Source organism: Astyanax mexicanus, chromosome 11, assembly GCF_023375975.1.
Source record: "Astyanax mexicanus isolate ESR-SI-001 chromosome 11, AstMex3_surface, whole genome shotgun sequence".
Lineage (NCBI taxonomy): Eukaryota > Metazoa > Chordata > Actinopteri > Characiformes > Acestrorhamphidae > Astyanax > Astyanax mexicanus.
Window position 1 is genome coordinate 30444258 of NC_064418.1, and position 23662 is coordinate 30467919.

At 39.2% G+C, this 23662-nt stretch overlaps 1 protein-coding gene across 26 annotated transcripts in view; it reads right to left on the reverse strand.

Annotated features, from left to right (window-relative positions):
- LOC111192922 (deleted in malignant brain tumors 1 protein-like) overlaps positions 1-23662 on the reverse strand; it is a 35498-nt gene extending 11836 nt beyond the window's left edge. For 8 of the 26 annotated variants that reach the window (XM_049485195.1, XM_049485189.1, XM_049485187.1 and 5 more), the window contains exons 1-17: positions 23410-23661; positions 21946-22254; positions 21515-21817; positions 19973-20275; positions 19457-19765; positions 18820-19122; positions 18429-18728; positions 15157-15275; positions 6047-6242; positions 5660-5950; positions 4484-4786; positions 3443-3757; positions 2994-3308; positions 2582-2905; positions 2061-2396; positions 1595-1900; positions 77-385 (exon numbers count right to left, since the gene is read on the reverse strand). In XM_049485195.1, the coding sequence (XP_049341152.1) occupies positions 77-385; positions 1595-1900; positions 2061-2396; positions 2582-2905; positions 2994-3308; positions 3443-3757; positions 4484-4786; positions 5660-5950; positions 6047-6242; positions 15157-15275; positions 18429-18728; positions 18820-19122; positions 19457-19765; positions 19973-20275; positions 21515-21817; positions 21946-22156 (4543 nt within the window). In that variant the 5' untranslated portion in view covers positions 22157-22254; positions 23410-23661. The other 18 variants (XM_049485209.1, XM_049485197.1, XM_049485196.1 and 15 more) reach the window with 18 other exon arrangements.

Below are 23662 nucleotides of genomic sequence, written 5' to 3' on the forward strand. Positions count from 1 at the left end.
TATTTTTCTTAAGCATGTGTAAAGTTTCTGTAACAGTTAGGAGGCAAATATATTCAGTTGTGTCTGTTCCTCTGACCTCCACAAGTGACTCCAGCACTGTGGGAGCAGTCAGTGTGGTTCTTCAGGGAATGAGGACAGTCCCACATGTGAATCTCATTCCCTCTACACTTCATTCTGTTCATCCAGATAGTTCCTCCACCAGAACCATCAGCAGCTCTTCTATTAGCACTCAGCGCCGGCCCACAACCCAGCTGCCTGCAGACTACCTGAGCATCCCTGATGTCCCAGAGGTCACCACATACAGACCCCCATGTTTTATTATGATACACCTGCAGCCATCCAGAACAGCTTCCTACTCCTCCCCTCAGCCTCAGAGGAATGTGCTCTACAAACACACCACAGAGGGAAAAAAATTATTATCCATCAAAGTCTTACAAACATTTACAACAGTCGTATATACTGTATGATGAAATATGTTCTTATAGAGATGTGGTAAACCACAAAAAAGCATTGTAAGATGAAAAATATATACAAGCAGAAGAGAGCAGGAGAAAAAAAAACAGAAGTAGCCATAGTAAAAAAAAAAAAGCACTTACCTTGTTTTACCGTTTTAGTTGAAACAGTTGATTTTTTTAAACTAATATTTTTTTTAAATAAGATATTGCTTCTAATAGAGTGTAGTTTGTCTGTCTTCAGCAAGCTGTCTGTTACACCTGTTATTTCCACCACTAGGGCTGTGCCATATCGTATCAAACGCAAAAAACGATACTATACCCTGAAATATCGTGCCATATCACCCACCCCTAATTACGACTGCAGGGCACCACTGGGGTTGCTGTTTTTATCTTTCCAATATTATTCATTTTACTTTATTATTAATTATATAGATTATATAGAGTGCATTAATAGTATCATGACTTTCTGGATCACTGATGTCTGTTACCATCTGATAAAAAGTCTTGTATTTTTTTATATCGTAGTTTGGGGGGGTGCCATATCATATGCAAAAACAGAATTTAATTTTTATTTTGTTTCAGTAGTGTATTTTTAAAATAATATCTTTAATTCGGTGTTTTGTCATATCACCAAGAGTACTGTTATCGCGATAAATGCCATGAAACATCGTGATATTGTTTTAGGGCCATATTACCCACCCCCATCCACCACACCTGTCCTGTCTACACCTGAATTCCTCAGACTTACATAGACACTCTGATGGACTCCATTACCCAGAATCCCTCTCTAAACCTTTGTTAAAAATATCACTGTAGAAGTGTTATCTAAAATATGTTAAAGTGCAAAAAAATATGCAAACTACAAATAAAACAGTGCGAGCAAAGACAAGAATTGCTTATTAGTGAAAGCATGCTGGCAGAACATGCAGTCAAAAAGAAAGAAAATGTAGTTTATCAAAGACATGATCATTTTGATAATGATAAGTTTTCTTACTTGAGCACGGTCTCTCATGAGGAGATGAATCACACAGCCAATTTGTCAAATTAAAAAAAAAAAAAAAAATTATGAAATTCCAATTACAAACTACATTAGTTCTAGCATTCTTTAAAGTCTTTAACACCTCATCATATCTGCCTACCTGAGCAGGTAATGCAAGCAACCTCATTGCGATTATCACACCTGTTCTCCCCCCAGGAAGAAGATGGACAGTGCCACAGAGTGGAGTCATGTTTCCTACATTTTACATTATCCAGCCAGTTAGGAGCTGATTCCACTCTTGCTTTAGACCAAGACTCACTGCCAGTTCTTCCACAGTTCAGCTCTCGACAGATCAATTTTGCCGTTTCATCAGTCATCCCATTTACACACACATTCCCGCAGGTTCCATTATAGTACACCTCCAGATTCCCCTCACAGCCCTCAGTCAGTCTGATCTCTTTATACTCTGGCGGGAGAAAGATAGCTAGCTAGTTATGCACATTGATTTAAACGTGCAAAAGTTTCTTCTTTAATTATTCAAAATGTACCTCCAGTTGTACATAGATAGGGCATTGGTACTTGATTACAAGATCATTACAAACTGAGCAATTCAAGATACGAAGTACCTGAGCACACGACTCCTACATCATCCTTGTGTCCACATTCATCCTCTCCACACAGCTGATATCTGCAGTTCCACAGAGACGCCTCGTTCCCCTCACACTCCACCTCATTCAGCCAAATGGGTCCAGTTCCAGATCCAAACCGGGCTGGTACTGGTACTGGAGCACTGAGGGCGACTCCACACTGCAGCTGTCTGCAGACCACCTGCGCATCCTCAATATCCCACAATTCATCACTCACTGTCCCCCATGATCCACTGTGGAAAACCTCCAGCCTTCCAGCACAGTCTCCCCCAGAACCAACCAGCCTGATGGAGCTGTGGACTGTGTTAGATGTACCTAAAATTTACACAAATACAAAAGATGTTTTCAAACTCCTTTCACAAGATATGTGTTGTGTATATGTACTCATATTTGCCAAATAATTATTCTCAAATGTTCAAAAATATGGATAATAGAGGCACTTTTGCATGTTATCATACATACAAATAAAATTATACATTTATTACCTGTGCAATGCTTACCAGAGCAGGTGATGTAGAGCTGTACTGTGGAGCTGCAGTTAACTGCTTGTGAGCTGCTGCAGTTCCTCAGATGAGCTTCACTCCCAGAGCAGTTGAAACCCGTCACACACATGTAGCTGTGTTCTGGACTGGATGAAGAGGAGCTGGAGATGTTGAGTACAGAACCACAGCCCAGCTGTCTGCAGACCACAGAGGCCTCAGACTCACTCCAGGAGTCCAGCAGAACTCTCCTCCAGTCCTGCCTGAAGAACACCTCCACCTCCCCCTCACACTCCATCCCTCCAGACAACCGCACTCCTCCCTCATGAGACGCCAGAGAAGAACCTGAAGAGAAAAAAATATATTACTTGGCTTAAAATGAGGGAGTAATAAACTTTCAGTTATTTATTATACTGCAACTGTAAGATCTCACCACTACAGATAACTCCAGCATACTGTTCATGAGAGCATGCAGTTCGACTCCATGATGAAATGGGACATTTTAACAGGTGTGTTTCGTTTCCCTGACAATCAAACACATCAGCCCAGATCCGGCCACTCCCCTCCCCAAACCAGTCTGACCCCAACACAGCCACAGAACTCCCACACTTCAGCTGAGCACAGAGGACACTGGCAGCTCTCATATCCCAGCTTACATCACACACTGTACCCCACTCACTGAGGTACTGGAGCTCCACTCGACCAGAACAGGAATCTGAGCCGTTCATCAGCCGAGCCTGAGTGTGACCTGAATTTACAGAGGAAAAACAGTAGGCAACAATAATACAATACAATAATAATAAAAAAAAATACAGTAATTACAAACTAATTGCTCACAGTTCAGTACTAATCTAAATCTTTTACAAACATACTTCATCATACCAGAGCATCTTAGTCCCACATCCTTGTTGTGAGAGCAGTTGGGTTTCAAAGAAGGAGATGTCTGGCAGAGGTACATATGAGATTCGTTTCCTCTACACTGAAGCTCCTCTGACCACATCTGACCCTCTGCTCTACCAAAAGCAGCTGCTCCCAGAACCTCCACAGGAGAACCACAGCCCAGCTCCCAGCTGCACACAACCTCTGCATCCTGCTGGTTAAAGTCAGCATCACACACTGGAAGCCAAGAATTCCGATGAAGCTTCTCTACTCTCCCAGAGCATGCGTGAGGACCACCAACAAGTCTTCGCTTGTCACCTACAGTATAGTATTTGTGTACATTGATCATCAAAAAACACTGCACCCAGAAGAAAGCATCAGATTACAAGGCTAGTCAGAAGAAAGATGTGCTATGCCATGGCTAAACACATTGACAGGTCAATCCACTAATCCACTAAAAAGTGCTGGATACTGTTGGACCCACGATCAGCACTCTACCACATCGCAAAATCACATTAGTGAAAGCACATTAGGAATGCCACACATCTGACATGTTGCATTACACACTGTATGTGTAGTTCCTTAAATATTACTCATCTTAGTCTAAATGAAATAATTTATTATTCCTCACACTGCCTGTAAATCAATGGTAGACATAAAAAAAAAAAAAACATACTTATAGTTTTAGATAAAAAAATAAGACTTTGTAAGTTTCTTTTAAAATGGTCACCAAAAACAATTCAACATAGTCAAAGTCTAAACATTTTTTCATATGTATAAAACTTTTGCTTTTTGACTTCTCTGCAGCACTCCTTGTAAACTTAAAAAGTCTGGTTAGCCCTCAAGGACATAAATGACAAATCAAATTAAAGGTTTCTTAATGTTTTAATGTCTTAATATCTTTTTTCATAATATTGTGCAATACAGAAATCAATCAAACTGGTGGATTTGTGTCTCCGTCACCTGTCTGTTATCTGAATTTGGTGGATGTGTGTTTTTGTCAGTGTTTTGTGTGAAATTGACAAAAGGAAGTGAAATACCTACCAGAACATGCCAGTCCCACATCATTATCATGGGAGCAGTTGTGTTTGAGTGAAGATGATTTTGGACAGAAGTGAATCTGAGATTCGTTTCCTCTACACTGAAACTCCTCTGACCACACCGGACCCTCCCCTCTACCAAAAGCAGCTGCTCCCAGAACCTTCACAGGAGAACCACAGCCCAGCTCTCGACACACAACCTCTGCACCCTGCTGGTCAAAGTCAGCATCACACACTGTGACCCAGCTCTCTCCATGAAGAACCTCCACTCTCCCAGAGCAGCGAGATCTGCCCACCAATCTGACCCCTAAATTAGTTTATAAGAGAAAGAGAACATGTACATTAACATTAACACACAGCATTAAGTACTTGGAAACCTTAAGAAGTTCCACAGGGTTCTACTGTAGGAACGATGAAACTAATATTAGTGAAGAACTGATGACAGTGAAAAACTGCAGTGTGGGCTTACACATGGAGTCAATTAACAGTTTAAGCACTAAACACAAACAAATGTACTAATTAACTGCTTAAAATATATAAAGATAAAAACTCTGTCCATGTACCACTGAACTAAGGTGTAACTGTAATTAACTAAAAAATATTAACGCCTGTTTCGTTGTGAATGGGACTTCTGCATGGAAATCCATTATTTTCTACCAGAAAGGAAAGATTACAAAAATGTATTTCTCCATCATGCCTACAGCAATAGTCTTTCTATAATTAAGTATTGTCTTATAGTGAAAATCACTTTTCATCTCCATATAATAATTTGCTTTTTTAATAATTTGACTTAGTATATCAAGTTATTACCTACATTTAAGTACTAGTAAGACCCGGTAAGTATTTTGTATGTGCTAGTTCATACAGAGAAATCACACTGTAAGTTATGGGAACTTAAGCTCTAAAACACAGGCTGTATTATAAGTGTTAACTAGGTTTATTACAGCTTATAGTTTTCTTCTATACAGTAATTTGCCACATTATTTTTTAAACGCAAAACCAGGTCTGAGATTGAGCAAACAGTGACTGATCTAGTGGTCTTAACCAAATAAAAGTGGGTTAATATAGGTGAAAGTAGGTCATGATTATGGCAGATTAGGAAGAAATGCTATAATAAATAAATTGTGCACAACTGATATACATTCCAACGACAAGTATTTTAAGATTTAGGAGAGCTCACCTGAACAGATGACTCCAGCAAGTCGATTACGAATTTGTTCCACCCATCCAGCTGATCTACAGTGCTTCACTGAAGACTCTGATCCACTACAGTTCACATCATCCATCCAGGCTGATCTTGGTCCAAACTGAACATTTTTAAATACAGCCTCCCAACAGCCCAGCTCTCTACACACCACTGCAGCATCTCTTACATCCCAGTTTTTACCACACACTGATCTCCATGTTCTGTTATAAAAAACCTCCACTCTCCCAGCACAGCGATGGCCACCATCCACCAACCTCACACTGTCTGTACAACAGAGAGAGAAAGAGAGAGGAAAAGATGTAGAAATCTGAAAAATCAGACTGAATCTCAAAATTAATACATAAGCCATTTAGCTCTTACCAGCACACACCAGTCCCACATCATTATCATGGGAGCAGTTGTGTTTGAGTGAAGATGATTTTGGACAGAAGTGAATCTGTGATTCGCTGCCTCTACACTGAAGCTCCTCTAAACACACCTGACCCTCCCCTCTACCAAAAGCAGCTGCTCCCAGAACCTCCACAGGAGAACCACAGCCCAGCTCTCGACACACAACCTCTGCATCCTGCTGGTCAAAGTCAGCATCACACACTGTGACCCAGCTCTCTCCATGAAGAACCTCCACTCTCCCAGAGCAGTGAGATCTGCCCACCAGTCTGACTTCTACAATGTGTTTATAAGAGCAAAGAGAACATGTACGTTAATATTAACACACAGCATTGGGAGGGCTGGGAGGTTAATTTGAATAGAAGGGAATTAAATAATATGGGGCAGTGATTTTTATATTTTGCACTTTTCATTAACTGAAATACAAGGATTTTAAATATATATATATATATATATATATATATATATATATATATTATTTCTTAGTTGCTAATTCTAAACCAAAGCATTCAAAACCACCTCTGTAATAATCCATTTATTAAGTGTATGAAAGTGAATTTAGGTTCAGGCTTAAACTTTTCATGTTACAAAGAAGTTTTTTTACAGGGGTGTATATAAAACAACTAACAGTTGTTTAATTAATTCAGTACATTCCAACACAGGCCTCATCACATTTGTTTACATCTCTGTGTAATATGTTTTATTTTTTTGCATCTTACCTGCACAAACAGCACCAGCGTCTTCATCATGATTACATCTCTGTCTACCCCAATCATACGACCTACAGTTCTTCAGTGAAGACTCTGATCCAGCACAGTTAGCATATTCCACCCAGATCGGTCCTGATCCTGATCCAAAGCGAGCTCTCCGTGGTGCATCTATGGCTTCCCCACAGCCCAGCTCTCTACACACCACTGCAGCATCTCTCATATCCCAGTAATCATCACACACTGTTCCCCGATGTCCTCTATGAAGAACTTCCACTCTCCCAGCACAGCGGCTCCCACCATCCACCAACCTCACACTGTCTGTGTGGAGAAAAAAACAAACACACTGATAATCAGAGAATAATTACACTTATACTCAAATAATAATACTCAAACAAGGCTGAAATACATTTAAACCAAATCATGGACATCAAAAGCTCCCATTTAGAGATCATAAGAAATCAGTTCACTAATTTGTACTTCTATAGCAATACTAAAATGGGCTGACTGGATGATAGCAAAGTGTAAATCACATGAATGTAAGATCAAAAAGTAAATATATACTTTTCAATTAAATGCCACTTTATGCAACATCATTCAGCATGTCTGGTTTGGTGGGGGATCAGTGATGGTCTGGGGAGGCCTGTAGATGCCCAGGCTTCTACAGGTTAGACAACAGTACCCTGCCTGCTCTTAGGTATTGAGATGAAATCCTTGAACCCATTGTAAGACCCTACGCTGGCGCAGTGAGTCCGTGGTTTCTCACGGTGCATGACAATCCCCGGCCCGATGTGGAGAAAGTAAAGTTCTTCGAGGATAAAGGAATTTATACCATTCACTGCCTTTCCAACAACATCCTAACAGAAAAAGAGGCCAGTATACATACAGTCCACAAAGTTAGTTTAAATATGCTGTATAGAAAAATGAGTAGAACTCGGATGTCCATCTCTTGCACACACACTGCTCAACTCAGCAGCAGAACAAGCTTTACCTCTACTCAGCCAGATAAGACTCAAGAACCTGAGAGAGAGAGAGAGAGAGATAGAGAGAGAGAGAGAGAGATTCCCCACAGCCGCCAATCACACTCACTATGACCTTATTAGAAAGAGGAGAGGAAATTATCAAACATTTTCAGTGACAAATCAGAAGAAGCTTTTTTTTCATTTCGCCATATTTTTAAAAAGCGTCAGCACTAATTAACACAGCTCCACCTCCTTGTGTCTGTGTCTGTGTGTCTATGGGCAAAGGAAGGTACAAAGTCAGCTACCTTCTGGAGACAAACTTCAGAGAGAGTAAACACACAAAATACAGCATTAAAGCTGCACCTGCAGACAGCAGATCCAAACACATAACATCCACCATGAAGATAAGTCACAGTTTCTTTTAACTACACATACAAACAACTTTTTTGTGTTTCTCATGCTTTTACAGAGTATATAAAACTAGTTTTAATCCTGATTACAGAAACTCTGATTAAGTGTGGGAATATTGTGGGTTCCCTGTGAACTACAGCAAGGCCGGTGAGCGATGGACCAAACAAACACGGTTTGTCTGCCCTGTGAGGCGGGTGTAGGGTATGTTTGTGGAAAGGCATCTAAGGATGCACCTACTACTCTACTGATCACAGCAGTTCCAATTACAAAATAAAAGTCCTGTTCTCTGGAGTATGCACTCGTGAGCCGAACTTACCAAGTTCGTTCTGACAAAGTACAAGAGTCCAAACTTGCTTAATCTATAATGAGAAACGGGCCGACTCTGGCGCTTCCAGGAACTTGTGAGCCCATGGGACCACAAGGGTGGTTGAGAAAACCTTTATTCTCTCTGTAATGATTAATTTATTTATCTAAAACAGTATGAAATGCATTAATTAACTGAAACATGTTGCTCAGTGTGCTTTTAAAAATGAAAAAAAAAAAGAAGACACATTCTTTATAGGTGTGAAAAAAATCACACTTTATTATCATAATATAGAAAACCATAATAATGTATGCTGCACAGACATATATAGATATATTTTTGATTAAGGTGAAAAGCAAATATAATTTGCATGTTTACCATGTGTCCACAATAAATCGTACGTATTAAAATATCCAAACCTGTTGTAATGTGTGGGCTCTCTTCAGCAGGTATGATATCATCATAGACCTCGCCATAGTTTTCTGTAAAAATTAAAAAATGCATTGCAGCACAGCAGCATCAGGATGATGGCAGCAAGACACTGTTACTCAAAGACTCAAACTTTTAAAATACTAAGGGGTTTTCAATGTATTGGTACTGTCGCCCTCTGCGATCAGAACTGGTTGACAAATCAAAGTGTGTCCCTTTAAAAAAAAAAAAAAAAAAACTCCCACACACCAAAGGATATTAACTCACCTCAACATGCCTTTTGCAATCCTGTAGTTACCCCTGGGCAATCCTAAAATCACTATTACAAACTGTACAGTAGGCAAGACATTGTTTTTAACTTGTGCCAGACATGGATATACTGGAGTAGTCAAAGATAAATTGAATTTAGCATTAGCATTACCCGCTAACCACGCTCACTATTTTCCCGTTCAGGGGTGAGTCTTATCGGCCTGAAGCCTGATGCTAACTGCTAAAACACTTCAGAACCCTACACATATTGCATGGAACTTTTTTCTATAAAACAAAATATATATATGTTTTTTCTTCTGCATTAAGAATTCTAACACACATTCAGTATATGTCAACTTACCTGAGAGAAGCTCCTCATCTACGTCCTCATATCCTGAATGCTGATCTTCAGAGATAAAACTTCCTGTTAAAGGAGATCAGAACAGTCAGAATGCCAAAGTTCAATTATTTAATCAAAATCTACAGCAAAAAAATGTATTTGTAAGTCTGAAAATGAGATGAGGCTTTAAGCCCAATCCCATTTCACCCCATGGCCCTACCACTTACCCCAACCATTCTTTGAGTGTAAAGGGTGAAATCCTCCCCATAAGAATTGGGACAACACTTCATGCACCAGATACGTCATCAGAAGCACTAAGGTTCAGTAACCTAGCTAATTTTATGGCATTGTATGTCTTCAGAAATGTTGGTGATTAAGGAACAATTGTCAATTTCTTAATTCCTGTTATGGGGAGCTTGGATTAGCTTTCATTTTATTTAATTGTTCTGTTCTGCCTTAAATGATGCAGCCTCTGCTGTCTCTTGCACCATTTAAGGTGAAATGGGAAAGTTGGCTAACAAACCCCATCCCTTTCCTCTGCTTTTTAACAGCAGTACAGGCCTGAATTGATAGTAACAGATATGTAATTCTTCTATTATAGTCAGTGGAGTAACACATTATTTTGAACCTGTAAGATAAGGTAACAATGCTACAATTGATTTACTGCACGTAGTTTTTTCATTTATAGTCATTTAAACACTCAGAATTGCTATTTGATATCTGACCTTAGATCCACTTTACATACTGTGTGAAGACTGCCTTCAGTGAAACTCTCTACATATAATTTACCTCTTTTAGTATATCTGTTAGTGACACATTTATGGTTAATCTCTTCATAGACTGCCTCAAGCAGAGTCTTCCTCCTCGCCTTAGAAATCACTGTGAGAGAGAAAGAAAGAAACATGGAGTCAGTTCAGTAGAAGAGAAGACTGATGACAGATTGAAGGACTAATGATGATTATAGAAAGTACAGAAAGTGGATTTTAGATGATCTCTAAATCTCCCTACCTCTCCTGAGCACTCTGTTCTGATAAAACAGCACAACCAGAAGCACTAAGGCCAGGAAGAGCACAGATCCCAGAACCAGGAGAGACACTGGATAGATGTATGGAAAATTAGATGATGGATTTTTTGAAGGAGGGACTGTCTTTTTCTCTGTTAGCTGTGCTGGTACTGAAAACACAGAATAAAAACACTGTTGAACACTGCATAGTGTTGTTTAAACTTAAAAAAAATCACACAAAGGAACTAATTAAAAGAGTACCTGTGGTGTAAGTTGTAGTTGTTTCAGATGAAAAAGGTAATGTGACAAATATGTCTGAAAGAAATATCATAAAAATGGTCAAGAAAAAGAGGTTACAGAAGGAGAAAGAGATTAGAGCAGCATTATTTAAGAAATGGTATTTATTGTTTTTGTGTTTATTGTCTTTGAAACAAAAGAAGTATATGGCTGATATGGTAATATTGTAGGTATTTTCAAAAATATTGTTGCATTATTGTCTGCCAATGTTACTTAGTGTATTTATCAGTGTTGTGAGCCTAAATCAGCCATAATATAAATGCTATTCTCCCTTTTACAGGTCAGAGGAGCACAATAATAATAATATTGAACCTGACTGAAATACAGAGTACACTGCTTAACATAACCATAGTTATCTTAAGAGAAGTTAATACTAGATTAAAAAACGTTCTCGCACACCTGCACAGGTGACTCCAGCACTGTGGGAGCAGTCAGTGTGGTTCTTCAGGGAATGAGGACAGTCCCACATGTGAATCTCATTCCCTCTACACTTCACTCTGTTCATCCAGATAGTTCCTCCACCAGAACCATCAACAGCTCTTCTATTAGCACTCAGCGCCGGCCCACAACCCAGCTGCCTGCAGACCACCTGAGCATCCCTGATGTCCCACAGATCAGCACATATAGACCCCCACTCAGCATTATAATACACCTCCAACCTCCCAGAACAGATTTCCTCTCCTCCTCTCAACCTAATAGGCATGTAATCTACATCACACATGAACAGACACATGAATAATATTACATTTTTATAACAAAACTACAGCAAACTGCATTAGTGTTTTTATTTAATCAGTTTTCACTCAAATCAAAGATCAACTGATGAAAAGGGAAGTTTAGAATTATTTGACAAAACAAGTTAGAATGTAGGCACGAACAAATCTGATTAATATGTATACTTATTCAAGTAGTGAATGGAGTGGTAGTCAAATATTCGTACTTGAGCACTGACCCTGGTTTGGAAATAAGAAGAATTTTTGAAGGTTTTCAAATGCAAGCTGTTTCTTCTCTCCTAGAAATGGAGACACATGCTATAAATACTACAAAAATCAAATCAATACTACTAAACTCATTACTAAAATAATGATCTCAGCAATAACAATTGAGAGTTTCAATTGAGCGGCAAACCCCCTCATTTCACACCAACGCACAGAATTAAAAGTCAGTCTGGTTGTGCTGATTTTCAAATAACACCAGGCATTCTAACAGGGCGCACAGGAAACTTCAAGCTGCACCAGACTGCTCTTTTTCTCTAACCCCACCGAACTATTCCAGCAATGACAAAAACAATTTTTCAGTGCGATTTTCGGACAGAACAGGCTCCTATTAGTAAATGTACACCATTATTGTAAGTCACTTTGGACAAAAGCATCTGCCAAATGTAATGTAATTCAATGTAATATATCTTATTATTTCACTCACAAATGTAATTTTTTCTGATACACTTTACACTTTTTATTAAAATGTGTTCCCAGCATGACCAGATGAGTGTAAAAAGCACAGCAAGGTGTAGCTTGTAGTCCCAAAAAATCTCAAGCAATCCTGCACACATACATTGCCATGAAGAAGTATTTGCCCCCTACAGATATACTGATATTTTTCTGATTATTAAAAAAACTTTAACATCAGACAAAGATAACCCGAGTAAACATAAAAAAAGCTCATTTTAAATATGACTATCCAGGATGAAGATGGACAGTGAAACAGAGTAGAGTCATGTTTCCTACATTTTACATCATCCAGCCAGTTAGGAGCTGATTCCACTCGTGCTTTGGTAGCTCTCTCAGTCTTAAATCTTCCACAGTTCAGCTCCCGACAGATGAGACCCATTGTTTCTACATCCATCCCATTGTTACACACATTCCCCCAGGTTCCATTATAGAACACCTCCAGATTCCCCTCACAGCCCTCAGTCAGTCTGATCTCTTTATACTCTGATGAGAGAAAATGCTTTATGTTAGACCCTGGAGTTTTCATGTAGTTTAAAACAAACTTAATGAATCTACACTATTAGTTAAAAGTTTTAGAACACCCCCATTTTTTTGCCATTTTTTTAAGCTCTCCAGCCCAGTTAATAACCTGAAATGGTACAAAATCCAGTGTGCTCAAATGGTACAAAAGTTAGCAGTGCCAGGGCCTTTAAACAGAAAAGGATCCGAAAAAAGTGTATATTGTTAAAAAAAAAAAAAAAAAAAAAAAAACCTGAATATATTTGTTTTAAAGAAAGCTTTGGAAATTGGCGCAAAAATAAGAATAAATTAAGTCTTAGTCTGTAGTAAAGTTAGAAGAGAATGTGTTACTGCACTCTACTGCTGACTTTGTAGTAAACTGCACTTTTATCATAATACCTAAAAAAAGACACCAAAATACAGATCAATTTGAAACAATTTAGTTTGCCCTTTAGATACATTCTGACACATTCAAAAAAACAAGAAAAAAAAAGGTACAGGAAGACGTCTGGCTGACCCACATGGCAACAACTTTAGATTGGTTTAACAAGTCTTATTTTAACAGTTTAACTAAGTCTCACTTTCAGCACTGAAGAGAAAATTTAGAGGTCTGACAGGTGAAGTGTTGTAAGAACACCAGCAATCAGCACACTGTACCTGAGCAGACGACTCCTACATCATCCTTGTGTCCACATTCATCCTCTCCACACAGCTGATATCTGCAGTTCCACAGAGACGCCTCGTTCCCCTCACACTCCACCTCATTCAGCCATATGGGTCCAGTTCCAGATCCAAACCGGGCTGGTACTGGTACTGGAGCACTGAGGGCGACTCCACACTGCAGCTGTCTGCAGACCACCTGCGCATCCTCAATATCCCACAATTCATCACTCACTGTCCCCCATGATCCACTGTGGAAAACCTCCAGCCTTCCAGCACAGTCTCCCCCAGAACCAACCAGCCTGATGAAGCTGTAGCCTAAAATTAAGAGAAACCAGTTCAAAGTATGATTTCTTAGTTCACCCCTAGTCACATGATGATTGGTTCATTTCAGATTCATAATAATTATAATAACCCTTACAATAAAACAAAATAAAACAATTTCCCCCTAACAACAGGCATTATTCACTACAACTCCAAATAATTTGAATTAAATGTACCAGAGCAGGTGATGTAGAGCTGTACTGTGGAGCTGCAGTTAACTGCTTGTGAGCTGCTGCAGTTCCTCAGATGAGCTTCACTCCCAGAGCAGTTGAAACCCGTCACACACATGTAGCTGTGTTCAGGACTGGATGAAGAGGAGCTGGAGATGTTGAGTACAGAACCACAGCCCAGCTGTCTGCAGACCACAGAGGCCTCAGACTCACTCCAGGAGTCCAGCAGAACTCTCCTCCAGTCCTGCCTGAAGAACACCTCCACCTCCACCTCACACTCCATCCCTCCAGTCAATCTCACTACACCCTCATGAGACGCCAGAGAAGAACCTGAAAGTACCACAAATATATTTTAGATTTTAGAGGCTTAATAAGATTGTTTTTACAGCACTTGAAATAAATCAGATTTAGAAATTAAACACATTGTTTTTTTTACAGGTACTGCTGCATTAGCTGAGCTATATATGGTGCAAAATTAGAAATTGATTTTCAGAAATCAAAATTGTCTATGGAAATGTATATACATGTTCAAAACTGAGATACATTAGTAAATTAATTGAAGTGAAGTAAAAAAAAAAATATATATAAGAACATTATAAGGGCACTTCCTCCTAAAATCACTTTACAGCCCATTGATAAGAATGTTTAAGATTCTTAAAAGCTCACCACTGCAGATGAGTCCAACATCCTGTTTATGAGAGCATGCAGTTCGACTCCATGATGAAATGGGACATTTTAACAGGTGTGTTTCGTTCCCCTGACAATCAAACACATCCGCCCAGATCCGGCCACTCCCCTCCCCAAACCAGTCTGACCCCAACACAGCCACAGAACTCCCACACTTCAGCTGAGCACAGAGGACACTGGAAGCTCTCATATCCCAGCTTACATCACACACTGTACCCCACTCACTGAGGTACTGGAGCTCCACTCGACCAGAACAGGAATCTGAGCCGTTCATCAGCCGAGCCTGAGTGTGACCTGAATTTACAACCAAGAGACTCGTAAAAGAGCAAGTTCTCTCCTATACTGTATATTATATAAAGAAATGTTAGACGATAATATCACATATTATACTGTACCAGAACATACAAGTCCCACATCATTACCATGAGAGCAGTTGTATTTGTGTGAAGAGGTTATTGGACAGAGAGTAATCTCAGATTCATCTCCTCTACACTGAAGCTCCTCTGACCACACCTGACCCTTCCCTTTACCAAAAGCAGCTGCTCCCAGAACCTACACAGGAGAACCACAGCCCAGCTCTCGACACACAACCTCTGCATCCTGCTGGTCAAAGTCAGCATCACACACTGTGAACCAAGACGCTCCATGAAAAACCTCCACTCTCCCAGAGCAAACATGAGGACCATCAGCAAGTCTGGATGTCCTGTGATCTGTGTGTAATGCAAAAAAATGTTAAATCTCTCTCTCTCTCACAATCAGATTAAATAAAGACTTGTATAATAGACAAATGCTAAACAAAACAGAAGGCTAGTAATGAGATGAAAAAATACTAGAGTTGTCAAATTAACATGTTCACTTCATTAATGAATAAAAAAATGAACACAAATAACAAAAATACTGCTCATTAATTACCCTACTTTGTGCCCTCTGACCTCCGACGCTAGATCCCAGTTCACAGATCATATCAAACCACATAATCTATCCAATTCATCCATGTTAATAATACAGATTAATTTAGCTAGGAAAACAGTTGGCAAACAATAGCCATAGTGGCTAATCCGCCATTTTGAAAATCATAACAAAAGATTTATAGAAAAACAATAAAAAAAAAAACACTTTTTTTTATTCTGACTTTTTTTGTTGGTCAAAATATAATTAAATATCTAAATTCTGTCCATATTTGATATCTTAATTCTGTAATTTTGTAATTTGCATACGAATAAAGGAGCATCAATTTATAACATTTTTTTTAAGATATGTACAGTTAGTGCTGGACGATATGGCCAAAATTCATATCACGATATATTCCTTAATTTCGGTCGATACGATATAATTCCGATATCGATATAAATACTTAGAAGGCCTCAGAAAACTGCTAAGAATCCCTGCAAGGGAAATATGTACCTACTAGGGGTGGGCGATATGGCCCTAAAATAATATCACAATATTTCATGGTATTATCGCGATAACGATACTCTTGGCGATATGACAAAAAAACAAAAAACTTTTTTATTATTGTATGCGATATGATATTGCACACCTTTAAGATATTAAAAAAAAAACAATAATTTCAGCAGATTTATAACAGAAGTCAATATTTGAGAATTACATGATACTAATAATAATAATGCACTCCAAATATCTCCATATATCCAGTATTAAAGTAAAATAAATGACACTTTACAGATATAATCTGTCTCTAGTAAATATTTAATAGGAAATTAGAAATGTGTGAGTTTTTCCTTTTGCTTAAAACAGCAAAAAAATTAGTACCCTGATGTGATAATTAGGGATGAGTGATGTGGCACGATATTTCAGAGTATAATATCCTGATATATGATATGGCACACCCCTAGTACCTACTACTGTCTACTTAATTTAAGTCTTTGAAACCTCCTTTCACGAAAACATTATAATACTTAAGAAATAAACAATAGTCAAGATAAATCAATGCTCAATTTTATTTGCATATAGCAAAATAAAAACATGACATCCCTATCAAACATAAGCCAATATAACTATTACCAATAAAAAATAACTTAAAATTAGGATAGAAGCAGAGCTTCTTAGTCTTTCGTAAACAAATTTAACAGATCAAAACAAAAGTGTTCCAACTAGGATAAAGAACACAAGAAGCCTTTATACACATAAAAGCAACAAAATTTCCCCGTCAAATAAACAAACCTATAGGCTTTATCAACTATAAATAACTTAGTTACAATATAAGCTACAAAAGTGCTTCAGCCAAAATACAACTCTTTATGAACATAAAAGGAACATGATATCCCCGTCAAATAAACAAACCTAAAGGATTCATAAACTTTAAATAACTTAAATAACTTACAACATAAGCTATAAAAGTGCTTCAGCCAGTATAAGGAAAATATTGTATGTAGTGGAACTGATTGAGGTGGTGGAACAGATTAGATGTTTTAACGTTACCGCTGCTGGTCGGTTCCACTCTCCGGCACAATTTGCAGCAAACTGAAGTTTAGCAGACCTTCCGAGAGTCGAACCAAATCCTCACCACTGAATTAGACCTCCCTCCTTCAATTAATCACTTGTGGAAGCGGCAGGGGCATTCATTTTGCATCAAAAATGTCCCGCGCTGGGAGCCAAGAGGACCCGCGGCTGACAAAGAGGACCCACAACTGACCGCTGACCGAGCGGACCCGTGGGCGGACCGAGCGGACCCGTAGGCGGACCGAGCGAACCCGTAGGCGGACCGAGCGAACCCGTGGGCGGACCCGAGGCTAGGCTAGGCTCGGTTCCGTTCCGTTCCACTCCAGCGCGGAACATTTCAGATGCAAACCGAGCCTACCTTAACCTTGGATCCGCTCGTGCCGGCTCCGTTTGGCTCCAGCGCGAGGCATTTTAGATGCGTAGCGGACCCGAGCCTAGCCTAGCCTAGCCAAATCTAGCCTAGCCTAGCCTATCTGGCTACGTGCCTATGTGATTACGTCATCACGCACAGAGATAGTCCAGCTACGGAAGCTGATTGTGTTCAGCTGTGCGGCGAGCTGACGCCAGTAAATCGCATGTCCGTGACAGATCTGTAAATAATACATATCGATATACCACAAAAATGATATCACCGCTATTGAAACATTTCTTATCGCGATAAATACCGATATCGAATTATTGTCCAGGCCTATGTACAGTATTTACAGCATCTTTACTGACTGATTTTTTTTAAAGCGAAACAGCAGAGTGGTATAGAATACCATAGTCTGGCAATCTCAGTGTGTGATAATGTACACATCAGGAAGTTGTTCAGTTGAGCTGTACACATTTATATCAAAACGATAACACATCGACTAAAATTAATATATTGTGACATACGTTTTGTCATATCGTCCAGCACTAAATTGTTAAGCTGGAAATGGCACTATGTTTCTAATTACAGTGTGTTGACTGGTTTTGTTTTGGCACATAAAGTGTTTGAGAAGTTGTCTGGAAGTGGAAAGGACTAATGCATTTTGTTTCATTCAGGTTATAATTTTGAAAACAAATGTTGTGCTCTAGCAAATCAGTACTGCAGACCCTTTTTTATTAAATTAAATTTTATCAAACAAAATGAAACTGACTAGACAATATCTTGGGTTAATATTTTCAGCAATTAAATAAAAGTCAAAGCAAATGTAAAAAAAAAAAACATCACTGCTTCTCACATTAGCTGTAACTGTCAGAATTTACTATGTAATAGAATATTTAATATGGAATAGGTATACAAAACAGTGACATTCCATCATATGATCTCTGATTTGATTTTGTCTATGATGTGTCGAAACATTCTCAGAAAGTTCACAAATGTAATACATGTAATACGTACGTATTACAGTTTTTGTCTAATTAAAACATACCTGAACAGGTAAGCTCAATATCCATATTATGATTACAGCTGTGTTCACCCCACCCTAATGATCCACAGTGTTTCAGTGTAGACTCTGATCCAGTACACTTCACATGACTCATCCAGATCGGTGCAGATCCTGGAACAGCTGCATCAGTCCTAAACGGCTCTCCACAGCCCAACTCTTTACACATGACAAAACCCGCTATGAAATTTGCACCAGCACCACAAATTGTTCCCCACTGTCCTCTGTGAAAAACCTCTGCTCTTCCAGCACAGCGACTGCCACCATCCGCCAACCTCACACTGTCTGTGTAAGAGAAAATAAGAACAAGAAAAATGTACCGAATTATGAACTAGTAAGAGTAAAAATGGGAAACATTTTTTTGAAAAACACTTACCTGCACACACCAGTCCCACATCATTATCATGGGAGCAGTTGTGTTTGAGTGAAGATGATTTTGGACAGAAGTGAATCTGAGATTCAGTTCCTCTACACTGAAGCTTCTCTGACCACACCGGACCCTCCCCTCTACCAAAAGCAGCTGCTCCCAGAACCTCCACAAGAGAACCACAGCCCAGCTCTCGACACACAACCTCTGCATCCTGCTGGTTAAAGTCAGCATCACACACTGTGACCCAGCTCTCTCCATGAAGAACCTCCACTCTCTCAGAACAGTGAGAACCACCAACCACCCGGACTCCTAAAAATTGTGAACATAAAGCTGAATTTAAACATATGTGAGTCACTGCTTCAACATGAAAATGTCTTTCCATGTCATTGAATCTCTGACATTAACACAGCAAGAATGGTCAAAATAGATATGGCATTTAACCTTCAGTGGAAAAGTTGACTAAATGAACGCTATCTGTTTCCTTACAAACAGTACTACTACGCTTAACTGGACCCTAAGCCTCTAAAATGGGTCCTTTCCCACCACTTACAAGACTTTGTTTTACATGTATGATATATTATGAACAGTTTCCTGTTCCTAGTTAACAGAAGGGAACATAAAATAATTTACTGATACAATTTACCTGAACAGATGACTCCAGCATCTTTAGAATGATCACAGTTATGTTTACCCCATCCTGCTGATTCACAGTTCCTCAGTGTAGACTCAGAGCCACTGCAGTGCACATTATCCATCCAGATTGGTCCGGATGCTGATCCAAAGTAAGACTCCTGATATGTATCTACAGCTTCTCCACAGCCCAGCTCTCTACACACCACTGCAGCATCTCTCATATCCCAGTTATTACCACACACTGATCCCCACTGTCCTCTATAAAGAACCTCCACTCTCCCAGCACAGCGACTGTCACCATCTACCAACCTCACACTGCCTGTACAACAGTGAGTAAAACAGACCAAGACATTGAGAAAGAATGGAAAAAAACATGTATTTTCACCACTATAAATGATGTAAAGTAGAATTGTGGCTGAAAACTGAAATAATAGCAAGACATTTGCATTTTTGACAGAATTACAAAAAGTTTACATAAACATTGAGCTAATCTTAATGACATTAATCACAAACATGCAGCTCTTACCAGAACACACCAGTCCCACATCATTATCATGGGAGCAGTTGTGTTTGAGTGAAGATGATTTTGGACAGAAGTGAGTCTGAGATTTGTTTCCTCTACACTGAAGCTCCTCTGACCACACCGGACCCTCCCCTCTACCAAAAGCAGCTGCTCCCAGAATCTCCACAGGAGAACCACAGCCCAGCTCCCGACACACAACCTCTGCATCCTGCTGGTTAAAGTCAGCATCACACACTGTGAACCAGCTCTCACCATGAAGAACCTCCACTCTTCCAGAGCAGCGAGAGCCATTAACCAGCAGGACTCCTAAAAATTACCATGAAAAAAAGAAAGCTTATTTATCAGTAATGATAAATGATTAAGCATGATGATGCTAAATATTGCACAATGAATGATTCATAAATGCATTGGAAAAAACTAAAGAGAGTATAAGGATTCAAAATAAGTTCAGTAAAGCTATGAATTACATTAAACAAATTAATATGGATCAGCAAAATTATGAAATCAGTAAAAAAAAAATCAGTAAATTAATTGTTGGTTGAGAATTCCAGTGTACAGCACAGTTTGGTGATTGCTCAGTTTAAACATACCAATTTACCTTGGCAATCAACAAGCATTTAGGGTGGGTTAAAAAGAAAAATCATATGTGCTGTACACTTTGCCTACATGGCAGATAATGTACAGTCCCTGTTTACAGTGTTTTACCTGAACAGATAACTCCAGCATAGGACACCCCTAATCAAAATGTATATTATTGTGACTACAGAAGGAAATAAAAATGACCTAATGTTTAGAACACATAACATTGAAGTGGACACGTCTATTTAGCATTTTTACAGTTTCAAAATAACAAAAATAAAAAAGATACACATAGACTTTTAATTTGTTGGCAATCCTGTGAGCAGTTATTTTCCAGACACTATATGACCTCCACCAGTCTTGTTACCTGCTTAATGGACTGGAGGAACAGAACAGTAGACACATACTTAATTCACCATTCTTGCTTTTAAACTATGTGCTGCCAGTACAAGTATTCTAAGTCTGTTCCACTCCAACCCAGAATATTACATGTGATTCACATGGATACATGTTGCTGTAGCCATTTTGTATAATGTGTTACTGCAGCTCCAAAAATCCACAAATTATCTCCAAAACAACAGTCTCTTGTGTCTGTTAGACTAGAGAAACTCATTACATTTGTCCAAAGTCTATTGTGTTTATAATTAGTGCTATCCACCAGGAAGTTTCTGCTAGCTGTGTTTTTAATGTTTTTAAATTCACACTGCAATGTATTCTAGACAAACACAGATCCCCTACACTTTATTACACTATTATCCACTAAAAAACAAATGCCAGAACAGTAATGCTGCACAAACATAACACCCTCACCCCAAACAAACAATATAATAAGTCACAAATATTAAATTTCACCAGGTCTTAATGGCAAACAGGTAATGGAGCACAGGGCTGAGCTACTGAGACAGAGGGCTGTCTAAGTAGGAATAGATGAAGTCACAGGCTCATGGTGCTGAATGCAGTTCTTACCTGCACACACCAGTCCCACATCATTATCATGGGAGCAGTTGTGTTTGAGTGAAGATGATTTTGGACAGAAGTGAGTCTGAGATTTGTTTCCTCTACACTGAAGCACCTCTGACCACACCTGACCCTCCCCTCTACCAAACGCAGCTGCTCCCAGAACCTTCACAGGAGAACCACAGCCCAGCTCTCGACACACAACCTCTGCACCCTGCTGGTCAAAGTCAGCATCACACACTGTGACCCAGCTCTCTCCATGAAGAACCTCCACTCTCTCAGAGCAGCGAGAACCTAAAACCAGCCTGGCTCCTAAAATATCACAAGAGCATAAACAATGAGATAACAACAGGATTTAATAAATGAAAGTCAGACAGCACAGACACACAATGTAACTATTCAATACAGTGCACATATTATATGAACATAGTGTAGCTTGCCTGAACAGATGACTCCAGAATTGTGGGTTTCATTGCAGTCATGTTTACCCCATACTGGTGATCTACAGTTCTTCAGTCTAGACTCTGATCCACTACAGTCCACATCATCCATCCAGATTGGTCCTGATCCTGATCCAAAATGAGATTTGCCCAGTGCATCTACAGCTTCTCCACAGCCCAGCTCTCTACACACCACTGCAGCATCACTCATATCCCTGTCATCACCACACACTGTTCCCCACTGCCCTCTATGAAGAACCTCCACTCTCCCAGCACAGCGACTGCCACCATCCACCAACCTCACACTGCCTGTACAACAGACAAGGAATAAAGAAAGAAAGAAGCGAATAAAAAAAAAAGAAATAATAATAGGTCTATGCTTCTTCAGCGTCGCAAGGTTATTTAACATAATTCTTAACAGATTTCGCTAATTCAAACAGCCCGAAAATGTTTTAAATAGCTCAATTTTAACGCTCTAATTACTAAAAAATGGCTCGGGTTCAGAATGACAGTTTATGGCTCAGGTCGGGTCTGGCTCGGGCAGAAAGTGCATGGATTTGGGCCGGGTCGGGCTGGATTTTTGGGCCCGATCAAAGCTCTACCGCTCCACACACTGCAGGCTTTTTGCAGCGGGGGAGCCATACACTCTTACAAAAACACAGTTAACTCTGGACTGGAAATATTCCGCTGTTTTAATCTTTCCAGACCTTGTCTCACCCCTAGGCTATTTTAATTAAGTTTTTCCAATAGCAAACTATTTAAAGTTGGCTTATTTAACGTTATATAATATTTACATTCTTCATGCTGATGCTAAACTAATGGTGGGAATACACATTCATTGAACTCTAGACGAGAAATATGTGCAGTTTTAATCTTGCAAGTTTTTTTTTAATCGCTAGGCTTTTTTATTGAATTTTTCCAACAACAAACTATTTAAAATGGGCTTATTTACATAATATTTACATGTAAGTTACTTAACGTTACTTCTAATGCTAATATAATGCGGGGATACACTTTTAACACCTGACCAGAAATATGTGCAGTATTTTAACAAAACAATTTCAACAACAAGTTGGCTTATTTATATGAAATTTACATATAACGTTAACTTTATTCTTCACACGAACACTGAGCTAATGCTAAGCTAACAGCGCTAAGCTTACACCTGAGGAAAAATATTGTGCTGTTTTAATTTTCTCACACTTCGTCATTAAGCTATTTTATCTAGGTTTTTCCCACAAAAAAACTATTTCAAATTAGCTTATTCATAAGACAAGTTTTAAAAATCTGCTCATTTTCAAATGCAATTCATATTACATTTAAACTATGGCAATGTTTAGCTATCCTTAGACAACTAACGTTAGCTAACTACCTAGAAAGAGAGGCAAGGCCAGCACGTGCAGGTGGTGTAAGACACTACAAACACATACATGATCATAAAATAAAGGACCTGGTCGAACTTACCTTATATCTTAGTAGCACAACAAGTCCTGAGGTGAGCTGAGCTGAGCCTAAATGAGCTGTGCTTCCGCAGCAACTAAAAATGTGCTGCTTGGCGCGTTGTGGAGTTTGGGTTGTGATTATAGACTGTATAAAAGTATGGACTGGACGGTCCCCATTTACTCTCATTAAGGCGTTTTAAAGCCAAAATATGGCCGAAATGGAAGCTGCCATCTTGCCTGCGCTTGCAGAGGCAGTAGAGGCAGAACTGGCGTGA